The sequence below is a fragment of the Ursus arctos genome, unplaced genomic scaffold (genome assembly GCF_023065955.2).
Source record: "Ursus arctos isolate Adak ecotype North America unplaced genomic scaffold, UrsArc2.0 scaffold_30, whole genome shotgun sequence".
NCBI classification, from domain to species: Eukaryota; Metazoa; Chordata; class Mammalia; order Carnivora; family Ursidae; genus Ursus; species Ursus arctos.
The window spans coordinates 13,192,660-13,206,234 of record NW_026622986.1 but is presented as its reverse complement, the minus strand read 5'-3'; the positions used below and the strand labels follow the sequence as shown (position 1 = coordinate 13,206,234).

At 35.0% G+C, this 13,575-nt stretch overlaps 1 protein-coding gene across 1 annotated transcript in view; it reads right to left on the bottom strand.

Moving 5' to 3' along the window:
- Positions 1 to 934: 934 nt before the first annotated feature.
- Positions 935 to 13,575, bottom strand: part of YME1L1 (YME1 like 1 ATPase) — a 44,628-nt gene continuing 31,987 nt past the window's right edge. Inside the window, exons 10-19 of the mRNA XM_026490263.4 lie at positions 11,577 to 11,729; positions 10,643 to 10,775; positions 9,698 to 9,760; positions 8,588 to 8,700; positions 6,895 to 7,050; positions 6,206 to 6,357; positions 5,437 to 5,563; positions 5,270 to 5,343; positions 4,554 to 4,640; positions 935 to 2,087 (exon numbers count right to left, since the gene is read on the bottom strand). Of these exons, the coding sequence (XP_026346048.1) occupies positions 1,944 to 2,087; positions 4,554 to 4,640; positions 5,270 to 5,343; positions 5,437 to 5,563; positions 6,206 to 6,357; positions 6,895 to 7,050; positions 8,588 to 8,700; positions 9,698 to 9,760; positions 10,643 to 10,775; positions 11,577 to 11,729 (1,202 nt within the window). The 3' untranslated portion in view covers positions 935 to 1,943. The remainder of the gene's footprint in view (positions 2,088 to 4,553; positions 4,641 to 5,269; positions 5,344 to 5,436; positions 5,564 to 6,205; positions 6,358 to 6,894; positions 7,051 to 8,587; positions 8,701 to 9,697; positions 9,761 to 10,642; positions 10,776 to 11,576; positions 11,730 to 13,575) is intronic.

Genomic DNA, 13,575 nt, shown 5'->3' with positions numbered 1-13,575 from the left:
GGGAAGTGTAGAAACAAGTATATCAATACTAAATTTGAATTAACTAAACACTCAACAGAGATTGTTGGACTGGATTTAAAAAAAGCAAGATCTGGGGTGCCTGGGTGGCGCAGTCGTTAAGCGTCTGCCTTCGGGTCAGGGCGTGATCCCAGCGTTCTGGGATCGAGCCCCATGTCAGGCTCCTCCGCTGGGAGCCTGCTTCTTCCTCTCCCATTCCCCCTGCTTGTGCTCCCTCTCTCGCTGGCTGTCTCTCTCTCAAATAAATAAAAAATCTTTAAAAAAAAAAAAAGCAAGATCGATAAAAGACTTGTATTCAGAATATATGCTCTCATACAACACATAATAAGACAAACAACCCAAAAGTGACAGGGATGTTGGTCTGAATAGACATTTCTCCAAAGAAAATATACCAATGGCCAATAAAACAGGAGAAGGTATCATCAGTGTAGATAAATGCATGTTAATCCATGAGATATTATTTTATTCACACTAGAATGACTTTATCAAAAAAATAGACTGTAAGAATATACTGTAGAAGGTGTGGAGAATGATGCAGTTCGTCAAGTTCCTAAAAAGGTGAACAAGACCTTACTACATGACCCAGCAATTTCAATCCTAGAAGTCTATCCAAGAAAAATAAAAACATGCATCCACACAAAGACATGTATACACACAGGGAGAAGGAAGGAAGGACAGAGGGAGAGGGACGGAGGAAGGAGAAGGGAAAGGGGAAAGAGAGATGGGCAATTAAAAAATGGGATGACGACTCTTGACCAAGGTATAAGGGAGTTCCTTGTATTACTCCAGTAACATTTCTGTAAGTTTGAAATTAGATCAAAATTAAAAATTACAACAACAACAAAAAAAAGCCGGGATACGTATAGCAAACGCCCTCTATCAACTTCTTCAATGAAGACCATATACAGCTTAAAAGTTATTAGAAAACTGTAGGTAATTTTAATAAAATCACTTCAAGGATATAATTTGGTTGTAAAACCAATACAATGAGCTCTAAAATAATTTTTCTATTGAGTTAAATAAAGTCATCTGTAAATCCTATAACAACATGTTCATATTCACAAAATCTGAATGAAAAGCAAACACGACTTTCCATTTCTAACATGGGGTAATTCAAAATTCACTTTGAAGGGACTGAGATTTTGGATTAATTTTTCTTTTAATACCAAGCATAATTATATAGTTATTCAGATTTTGAAGTGACTCAATTTTTATTTAACAAAATACTTGCTGCTCTGAAATAAATTTCATTAGTAAGAATGATAACGTTTAAAAAAAAGACGACCATGAAAATGTAAGCTGGCTTCATTTCTAAAAGGTTATAATCATTTAAATTCTGATTATATCTGTACATTTACAAGTCTCTACTCTTAGACAAAAACAAAAACAGAACTATTTTGTGTATGGACAATCTGGAGCACAATTAAGTGCATCTTAATGAAGTTTCCCACTGACCTATATAGAAATATGGTTCACCGACAGCCAAATGGCAGCATTTCTTTATCAGAGGTAAATGGTACTATCGAAAAACAAAGACAATCCTTCAACAATTTTACTCTGCCAAGTAAAAATACTTCCCAAGAGCTAAAGGCACAATTTTTATTCACATCTAGTAGAGGAACCAACCATTAAATCATTACTTATTTTCAACTAAATAACTGACTGACATTTCTCAAACAAGCTGTTTCGAATCCTAATAGTTCTTTATTTTCTTTAACATATTTGTTATGGGTTGATAATTTGCAGTAGGTGTCATCATAAGAATAACCAAAATTAGATTAAATGTGACAAAAGAGAGACAAAGTGTTTCACACCCTTGAGTGATACCAAGGCAAGAATGGGAGAAAAGCATTGCAAAAGGAGACTACTGAAGCTACTTATATATACTTGCAGTGAAACCAGCAATGCACCCACTTTAAGAGTTATCATCTCACTTCCAATTTCTTTCCCTCAAGAACAATTTGAATCTCTTTGGCATCCAAAGTCTCATAGGTTAGTAAAGCTTCTGCTAGATTCTTATGCTCTTTTGCATGAGTCTTCAAGATATGTTTCGCACGTTCATATGAGTCCTGAAATGAAAAAAGCAGGTATCTAAGAGGCAGAAAACAGGAGAAGCAATAACAATGAAGAAGAAAAAAAATGTATATACCTTTAAAAATGTGAAATAAATTCATTTCTATTTATAAAAAAAGCACTGGGCTCCATTTTGGGCGTGGAGCCTACTTGATAGATAGATTGACTGACTGATTGATTGACTGATAGATAGGGCAAACTTGGTTCTCAAAGATAAGTTTCGTACTTGTAAATGTTCTATTTTGAACCTCAAAATCTATCACATGGATAAATGAGGACTACTTAGACAGGGAGCTACTTAAAGATATAAAAGTATATATTATACTTACCTGCTTTTTAAATAAGGTCTGTGAACGAAGAAATCTATTTCTCTATTCAATATACATGTTAAAAAAGTAAGGGAGGTTTGCTCCTTTTCCCTTGTGAGATTTCACCAATTTATTCAATCTAAATGGCCAGAAAAGATCTACTTTTCTATTCTCTTATTTGGCAAAAACCTACCTGTCTGTGACAACTATACCACTGTAAAATGAGTTTACCAACACCAGGAAGCATAAGTCATATAAACATAACACAATTAAAAATAAACATCATTAGACATTCTGAATAAAACTGTTACGGTCAAGTGAAATCATCAAATTAAAGAAAACATAAAGTATTATAAATACGTCATGAATATTGAAACTAATAACCAAGGATGAAGCAGTATTAACTTTAAAAACTGCATTGGAATGAAACCTTTACACTGTAACATGTGAGACTACGGTAAGGTTTTTACATTTTGAAGTTTCATCATTTCCCTTAATAACAATATAAGTGTGCCATCTAGTGGAAAGAGTATCTACTGCCTTCCCAATCTTAACATTTCAGAAAAGTATTAGAGCAAAGAAAGTAATTCCAATGCTCTAAGCATACTAGAGTAGAGAATTTACTCAAAATAACATAAATAGTAAAGGAAAGAGAATGAAGATTCAGGCAAGGCAGAGAGAATTCCTCTTCTGAAATACCTTCTAAACCTTTCCATTATATAAACTTTTTTTTTAATGTATTCATTTGAGAGAGAGACAAAGCACAAGCAGGGGGAGGCAGAAGCAGACTCCCCACTGAGCTGGGAGCCTGACATGGGGCTCAATCCCAGGACATGGAGATCATAACCTGAGCAGAAGGCAGACGCTTAACCATCTGAGCCACCCAGGTGCCCCTACATAAACTATAAACTTTTCATATACTTAATGACTTTAAAGCATTTTCTACCTCCCTGAGTTAATCAAAACCTGGCCCTCCTGGGGGAGACTCCTAAGCCCTCAAGTGGCAGCTACTGGTTCACTCTTATCCCAGACATTTCAGGGTAAAGAGGTGGGCTCTTTGTTCCCCTCACCACTGACAAACCATTACTATACTACCCTTTTCTATAAAGCATGATTCCTTTGAAGTTTACACCATCTGACTGTAGCCCTATTCAACATGCTTCATTTTGCCATCTACTACCCTAATTAGAGTTCTCATTAGCTAGACTTTCTGGCATTTAGCTCAGTCTTTTCCATTCCAAGACCTGCCTTCATGCACATCCAAATGGAATGCACATATCCAACCTCTGCACTAAGCACCAGACCCACGTAGCTCTCCCAACTTGAAATCTTCACTAAGACACCCCAAATTCAGTATGTATAAAACTCAGCTCACAATCTACATACTTCCCCACCTTAGGCCGTCATCAGTGCTTTCTCAGTAAATGGCACATACAACTATACAGCTGCATGAGGCAGAAACAGCTTTGTATTTAATTTAGCTGCTCTCTCGCCCAAACATCACAAAGGCACTTTGATTCCACCAGATCAGTATCTCTTGAAACGCATTTATTTTTCTCAATTTCTACTCTCACTGCCCTAATCCAAGCATCTGCTGTACCATGAGGAGATTCCACAGTACCTACTAACTGACCTCACTGAACCTCTGCTCACATATTCTGTACTGGACACTGCGATAAAAAAGACTTTTGTTTTCAAAGACCTCTGTGCTTTATTTGCAGCACACGCACACAGCTAGGCACAAAGCAAATATTTGTTGAATAAAATATGTATCAGAGAGAAAAACCAATAAAGACTCAAATAATCAATATCCCCTATTCTAACAACTCTTTATGATTTTACAGAAGTAGTATATACATAATTACTGATATAAACTATTCTTTTTTTTTTTTATAATGATTTTTTATTATATTATGTTAGTCACCATACAGTATAAACTATTCTTAGCCTACGGCCAGAATAAAATAAAGATACAGTCTATGACCAGAGGCTCCCAAACAACATATTGAAATCATGGTTTCAACAGTGCACTTATTCTCTTTATTATATAGAGTGACATTTCTAAACAGGGGATAACCATTATCTTCTGGTAGCACCTAACTATTTAGGCACATTATGACTAGGTAAATAAGCACAGAAAAATATGATCATTACCCTTAGAAGGATTCTAATTTCTTGTTCAATAGCAGATTGAGTTTCTGGACTCAGTTTCCCAGTATCACTATAGGTCATAACTCCAAGCTAAAATAAACGAAAAGAAAGAAATTGAACAGAAAAACCCTAAACCACTAGTAAATGTAATCAAGGAAATACTATCCTATACTTAAGGAAACATCATGGGGGCAAGGAAGAAATTCAATATAAAAACACCCTTGAGGGCAAGGAAATTTCATCATTCTGAAATTAAAAGTATGAGCAAGAGAGAAAATTTAAAATCCTATGTATGGTTCTGTGTACCTTCTTAGAAAACCTTTGCAGCTATTCCAAATCCAGAAATCCACAATGTTGTGTATTGGAAGTGCTTTATGAAGTCATAGTGATAATGTAGGAGAGTGAAATATGTGGAAAGCGTAAAGTAAGCAAGCCCAGCAAACAGGTGTTTTATGTCATACGAACAGAAACAGAGTATCTTATCATTTGCTTAACTCACGAGATACTGTTCTTGTCCAAGCAGCTAGAATGGAAAGTGAATACTATATTTTATTACTCAAAAAGTAATGTTTAGTTTAGAATAAGCTGTGGCAAATCTACTTGGAATGAGACACGGGAATAGTATATGGTACCAATTTATAATGAGAACCCTCTCTCATAAAGAGACACTTGGCAAACCGTCATTTGATACATGAGGAAGGGTTAAAATTAGCTATTACCTTTTCACTCATTCCAAATTTGGTAACCATCCGCTTTGCTATTTTAGTTGCATTATCAAAATCACTGGAAGCACCTAAAATTTAAAAATATACACAGAGCTCAATTTTTTAAAATATTTTTAAATCAGCAAGCACAATTTGAACTAAAGCCATTCTTTACAGCCAACCTGTTGTGATATGGTCAGTTCCAAATACAAGCTCCTCAGCCACTCTTCCTCCCATACTAACATCCATCTGTGCAAGCAGCTGAGCTCTAGTTTCATTCCATCTGTCATTCTCAGGCAACAGGGACACCTAGACAATTGAAAACAAAGAAAAACTTCAGACACAGTTTGAAATACTTATTAATAATCAAATTATCATTTGGCTCTCACTATAGTACTTAATATCATGATGCTGACAGCTCAAAGACGTTTAGTAGAGATGGTCTCAGGTGACTAATGACAAAACTGGCAATATACAAAATAAGAAAAACTCTTTATGAAGCAAAAGTTCATTTTATATGTAATAAGTATATAATGCTGCAATAGGATGGAATTATACCCAGGTGCACAAAAATGCTTAAAATGTCTATCATTAGAAAGATATGAAAATGAAACTTGTACTCAGAAAAATCTTAGAAAAACTATGGAACCACTGACATAGTTTCTTTGTGGAGGGAAAAGAGCAATTACATATTTAAGAATGACACTTTGTTGTTATTCCAGATTAAATTTCATAATGTAAATATATATGTGAAATATTAATATTCTTTATTAGCAGGTAAGTTTCATGAGTATCTCTGATTTCACGATGGTTCAGAATGTTAAAGAAGAAAGTTATCAGCAAACTTAGGAATCAGCTGAATTTTCTTTTTAATTATTTTCATCAACAATTTCCTACATAAGCTTTTGGAGAGTTATTTGAAAGAAAAGAAAAAAACTACAAGATACTTACATGCCCAAGTGTGGGCCCTCGTGGCATGATTGTAGCTTTGTTGATAGGCATTGCATCTTTAGTGTAATATGCAATAATAGCATGACCAGACTCATGATACGCTGTGATGGTTTTGTTTTTGTTATCAATTTCCACGCTTCTACGTTCAGGCCCTAAGGATAAAAATTTAATTGAATAAAATTGTTCCGTTAGGAAGGTATACTTAGATGAATGGAACCTACTTGCCTTTAAGTAATTCTGAGAGTGACATGACTTAATGTTATTAAGTATTTTAAACCACAACAATGTGCCAACTGATAACCAAAATTGTAAGAGCTGTCATCTTACTCCTTACTATCAACAAGGAAAGTTAAATTCTATTTCCAGGAAATAAATTTAAACAAGGAATGTCATAACTAACCTGTTCTGAAGCCGATTCAAGATTTAAAATCAAATACTGAAAATCAGTAAAATTATTCTTTTATCAGCAATATCAGACAAGAGGAAACTCCCTGCCCCCAAACAGTATAATCATATAAACTATGTTTGTTCTGTACGAGGCCCAATTGTGTGGCTATTTTTGAGTATGTATTTTCTTGTTCCTGTACCTTTCTTTTTTATAACCTTTTTCTCTAAAAGAAAAATTTACTCTCTAACATAATGAACAGTGTAAGACAGGGAAAAAAGAAAAAAGGAGAGAGAAAACCTACCCATTAGAATTTTATCTTTGGAAAACTCTAGTTCCTTCATGGTAACCATTTCTTTTCCATCAACAGCTGCCTTCAATGCAGCCTGGTTCACAAGATTCTCCAACTCTGCTCCAGAAAAGCCAACAGTCCCTCGAGCTATAATTTCTGGATCAACAGCTACGTAGACAAACACAATATTAAAATTCCAAAACAACTCTTCACAAACAACTCACACTCCAAAAGAAAAAAGAAAACAGCCATCCTGAACTAGAACTTAAAATATTTGTTTCACTGTAACAACAAAATAAACTTACTTTTTCTAAAGGCAAAAGTGAAAATTGCCATTAATATATCATTAAAATTACCACTGGGACAAATCACAGAAGTTTTTAAATTTAAATAACTGTGAAAAACAAAGAAATGCAGTTGCCAGACATGATTTATAAACCTTCAAATTATGACCTAAATTGTTACTAGCCTAAGCACAAATTGAAAATGTATACTCACAGACAGCATTTTGTTTTCTGAATTTCATCTTGAAATACTTATACATAGATATTTAGTATTATATGTACATTTGTAAAAAGCTCCCCTTATTTTAAGAAACATATCTGGCTGGGGCGCCTGGGTGGCACAGCGGTTAAGCGTCTGCCTTCCGCTCAGGGCGTGATCCCGGTGTTATGGGATCGAGCCCCACATCAGGCTCCTCCGCTATGGGCCTGCTTCTTCCTCTCCCACTCCCCCTGTTTGTGTTCCCTCTCTCGCTGGCTATCTCTATCTCTGTCAAATAAATAAATAAAATCTTTAAAAAAAAAAAAAAAAGAAACATATCTGGCTTTACAAATCGATTCACCTATCTTTGAAAATACTGCAGCTTAGGGGAGCCTGAGTGGCTCAGTCATTAAGCGTCTGCCTTCGGCTCAGGGCGTGATCCCAGAGTCCTGGGATCGAGACCCACATCAGGCTCCTCCGCTGGGAGCCTGCTTCTTCCTCTCCCACTCCCCCTGCCTGTGTTCCCTCTCTGGCTGGCTGTCTCTCTCTCCGTCAAATAAATAAATAAAATCTTTAAAAAAAAAAAAAAAAAAAAAGAAAAGAAAAAAAGAAAATACTGCAGCTTAATAGCTGCACTTATTACTTAAGTGGGTCCATAATATTTTCATGTGTTTTGTTTTACACTTTGCCTCTTTCGGGCCCAAAGTGATTATATGTGCTCTTTCTACTATTTCAAATTTTACATTCATCTTAAAAACATTTATACGTATCTTTATCTTCAAGTATTATTTATCTGAATACTCTCAAGAAAACATTTTTTTTAAGATTATTTATTTATTTATTGAGTGAGCGAGAAAGAGTACATGAACAGGGGCAGAGGAAGATGGAGACGCAGACTCCCCTGCTGAGCAGGGAACCCAATTCAGGGCTCGATCCCAGAACCCTGGAATCACGACCTGAGCCAAAGGCCCCTGATTAACCAACTGAACCACCCAGGCGCCCCAAGAAAACATTCTTTAGAATCAGGATTCAAATGACAGAATTTACTACATACACAATAATTAAGAAATAAACTTAAAAGGACATATAAATGGAGAGAAAAAAAGGGACATTAAAAAAACTGGCCTTTTGAGAGATTTATCAAGTAAGGACCACAAACAAGGCAGAATGAAATATTACCATTTTATAGAGATAATAATAAAGTTACTGGAATTAGACTTACACTGATCAAACTTTATTTTATTGAGATACCATTTCAAAATTTCTGTTCGACCTTTAACATCTGGTCTTGGAACTGTAACCTGCATGTCAAAACGACCAGGACGTATTAAGGCACTAAAGGGAGAATATAAGAAGAAAATATAAATTAATAATCGGAGTATGCTGAAAGTCAAATTAAATAGGACACTCTAAAGACAAGATGGAAAGATAATGGCAACCAGAGGTTAGACTGGAGTTTTGTTTTTTAATTTCAGGACAGTTAATATACAGTGCTATATTAGTTTCATGTATATAATATAGTGATTCAACAATTCCACACATCACCCAGTGGTCATCATGACAAGTGCATTCCTTAATCCCCATCACGTTATTTTACCCTAGATTGGAGTTTTGAACATAAATATTCTGATAACTCCTTGTAAAATATGGCTCAAGTAACAGTTTCAATAACCAGAAGGCAGAACAAAGGCTGACAGAGAGAGATCGTACACAACCCTCATAAACAAAAACCTGCAATCCAGTCGCTCAAGAACAATAATTCTAGAGCAGTCTATTGGGAGAGCTACACTGATAGCTTCCAATCATAACCGCTGTAAGTATAGAATGTTAAACTAAGACTTAGGCAAAGATAAAACTACTAGATCAAATTAAAATATGAGTAACTTCTATGATAAAATCAAAAATTTTCAACTATAATGAATTTTATTTTAAAAATGCTTTCCACCACCCCCAAAATCTTGTGATATAAAGTTGTTGGAAGATTCTCTTAACGACTTTACTGAAATTTAATTCACATATCACAGAATTTAAAATAGACAATCCAGTGGTTTTTAATATTATTCAGAGTTGTGCAATTATCAACAATCTAACTCAAGAAGACCTTTACTCCCCTACCCCAAAAGAAACCCCCAGCCACCAACAGTCACTCTCCATTCTTCCCACCCTCTGGCAACAACTAATCTACTTTCTGTTGCCACCAATTTGCTTATTCTGGACATTCCATATAAATAGAATCATATGTGATGTTTTGTGATGGGCTTCTTTACTTTCACAATTCATCCATGTTTCAGTATGTATCAGTACTTGTCAAAAAAAGTCTTTTAATACGTACTTATCTAATGCCTCTGGGAAGTTTGTGGCTCCTATTATGATAACTCCTTCATTGGGTTTAAAACTAAAAAAAGAAAAAAAGTAACGTTTCACTGAAAATTAAAACAGTACAAATATAAAAATGCTCTACACAAAACTGTTTATCATTAAACTTAGTAAAGAAAAGGGACTGATCTTTTTTATACCCAAAATGATAAGACATTTCTATTATTTTTTAAAAGGAACAAATGTTATTAGGCCAGTACACTTCAATAAAATTGCTAACGATAAGTCACAAAGTCCTCTCTGATTACATGCCCTCACAATATTTGTCCTACTTAGGAAGACATGACCTGATAGAAAAGGCCTGCGTACCTAATTTGTGAAAACTTACTCTCAAGTTTACCAATTCAAATTATTCACTCCTAGACTTTCTGTTTGGTTCTAAAATGTCTTAACATGGTTTTAAGAAGTTTTCCCTTCTTTCAAAGCAACCCCACCTCTTGCTCTTTATATTTTAAAAACTGATGCAAACTTTTAATATACCGCAACACTAATTGTGTAGGAACCAACATACACTCTTTACATCTCCAAACAGACTAGTATTCTCAACTGGAATCATCACGTTCCTGTCATAATACAATTAATGAAAGTACAGAGATCACCAGTTAAGAAGAGTTGATACATCAATCACCCCATTCATTAGCAATGGAAAGAACACAACACAGAGAATGCAGCTTGTCTTGACTTCTTGCACAGGGACTACTCTGTTGCTTACATTTTTTCCTATTTTTTTTTTTAAGATTTGATTTTTAAGTAATCTCTACACTCCACATGTGGCTCAAATGCACAACTCTGAGATCAAGAGTTGCATGCTCCACTGACTGAGCCAGCCAGATGCCCTGCTATTTCTCGAACGTTTCCAATTATATCACCATATCCCAAAGACAGAGGAAGATTCAATTACCCATCCATTTCAGCAAGAAGTTGATTTATAGTCTGCCTGGAATATGGATGCATTGGAGACTCAATTCGCTTCCCACCAACAGAATCTAATTCATCAATAAATATAACACAGGGAGCATTTGCTTTTGCTTCCCCTAGGAAAAGAGAAAAGATTCAAATAAGTTTAATGAAATCAGTACTTTCTGAACAAAATCATGTAAGTATTAAAAACCTGTAAGACTGTCAAAAGCCAACAGAAGATATTCATTCATTAAGGAGAAAATACACACAAGGAGATCTTTTTTTCTTTCTTTTAAAACTGATTTAAGAACAGCAGCCTCAGGGGCGCCTGGGTGGCGCAGTCGTTAAGCATCTGCCTTTGGCTCAGGGCGTGATCCCAGTGTTCTGCAATCGAGCCCCACATCAGGCTCCCCCGCTGGGAGCCTGCTTCTTCCTCTCCCACTCCCCCTGCCTGTGTTCCCTCTCTCGTTGGCCGTCTCTCTCTGTGTCAAATAAATAAATAAAATCTTTAAAAAAAAAAAAAAAAAAAAAGAACAGTAGCCTCAGAAAAACAAACTGTACCATACAAGATGATATATAATAAAAACAACGGAGCATTCATTCTTCCAACTGTACAAACCATATACAATCAGATTTGAGGCTAATTATTCTTTAATTACATGCTTTCGAATTAATGAGTAAAATAAAAAGGACAACAACAACAAAAAAACCCCACTTTTCAACAGGCCCCAACCTCATCTAACACTTCTAGCTCTTCCATTTGGGGAAAAAGTACAGTTCTGTTTTAGCTGAAACATTAAATTACCTAAAACCAAAACCCCACAATGGCTAGGTCAGCTATCAGTCATCATCAAGTAGCAAATAAAGGGTAAGAAGTCCTCTTCCCCTAAAATTAACAGAATTTCATATTGTATGAAAGATACATTAAAACATACTAAATAGATTTCTGATACGGCTGGCTCCCACACCCACAAACATTTCATCAAATTCTGATCCAGAAGCATAATAAAATGGAACATCCGCTTCTCCAGCCACAGCTCGAGCAAGAAGTGTCTTTCCTGTCCCTGGTGGTCCAACTAAAAGTATTCCTAAAAGAGAAATTAGAAGAATGATTCAAACTGAAAATAAAAATAAACCCTGATGTGAACCTATAAAACAAATAGTTATTAATTAATATATACATAGTTTTGAGGTAGAAGGCAACATGACCAATATTTTGAAACACAGCAAAACGTATGTCTCTAGTAATGATTCACTTCAGGATCTTTTTCAAAACTAATTTCCCTCTACCATTTACATCTTTAGAGAATGGAATATAATAAACTTATTTATCACTAAACAAGTAAGATAAAATTCACATAAACACAGATTAAGAGATTAAAACAACCAGATGTGACACATGAACTTCTGACTTGATGCTCTTCCATAAAAAACATATTTAAGAAATTCTAGGGACATCTGATGAAAATGTGAAAACATACTGGAGTACAAGATATTAAGGAAATAGTATTTAGTTTTATTTGGTAGGATAAATTATTCTCTTTAAGGATAATGTCCTTATCTTACATGACACATAACAAAGTACTTAGATGTAAAGTAGTTAATGTCTACAGCTTTGTAACTATTCCATGTGTTTGAAAATGTCCATTAACAACAGTACATTTTTCATAAGTTGGAGTAACAGAATTCTCTGGTTTCTACAACTTTTCATTTTTCATTTAAAAAGGCAAAAAAAAAATGTATTAATGCTATATTTTAACATACAAAACTCTTTGTAAAGGAAAGTTGATGAAAAATACCCTTAAGACTATCCCCTCGTATTGCCATGTTATTGTTATTCTTAACTGGTTTAAATCATCATCGTATCAATTTCTGTAGAATATATTTTGGTACCTGAGAATTTTCCCACAATTTTTTAAAATATCCCTTGTGATTAGAAAGAAAAGCGTAACCATTTCATGACTTTAAACATGCTCTTTATGATGTTAGAGTACTGACTTTGACAAATGAAACCTAAATTATAAGAGATTCCTGCGAACAGTTTTATATACTGCTGAACATTGTCAGCAGATATAGTGGGCAGTATGAAAACATACCTTAAATATGAGTACCCCCTTTAACTCACCAATTCCATTTCTAGAATTGGAATCTAGAGTAATGAATAAATAAATGAGTAAATCTAGAATTTATTCTAAGGAGATAAGCATGTGAGTGAAGCCTTGAGACACTAAGATGATCATCACAGTGCTGATTTTATTATTTTAATTAAACAGCTGACACACAGTTACATTAATTTCAGGTGTACAACATACTGATTTGACAATTTATACATTATGCTGTGCTCACCACAAGTGTAGCTACCACCTGTCACCATACAATACTATTTCAATATCATTGACTATATTTCCTATGCCTTTTATTCCTCTTATTCATTCGACAACTGGAAGTATGTTTCTCCCTTTCCCCCTCACACATTTTGCCCAGTCCCCACATTGTTAATTTTAGCAGCAAAACATCAGAAACCATAAAAGTTTAATATAAGTGATTAAAGCATAGTACAAACATATAGTACAAGGACACCACAAAGCCATTACAATCTTGTACGCAATTCCAGCATATGGTTTTCCCTCACACCAACAAACAATCAACAGCAGTTGGGCATCCTAATATTCAAGTCAATTCTGACGCTACCTACCTGGAGATACATCAAATACCATAAGTTAAGGACTTGGTCCCAAAAGACTTCCTCTACCCCCACCCCTCTCCATGTCATCCACAAGACCAGGTTGTTACCTGTGCTTCTGACTGACAGGCCATAGACAGGAGGTTCCAGTGACCCCTTCCTTGGATTTGATTAATTTGCTCAAATAGCTCAAAGAACTCTGAGAAACATTCTACTTACTAGATTACTGGTTTATTATAGAAGGATATAAC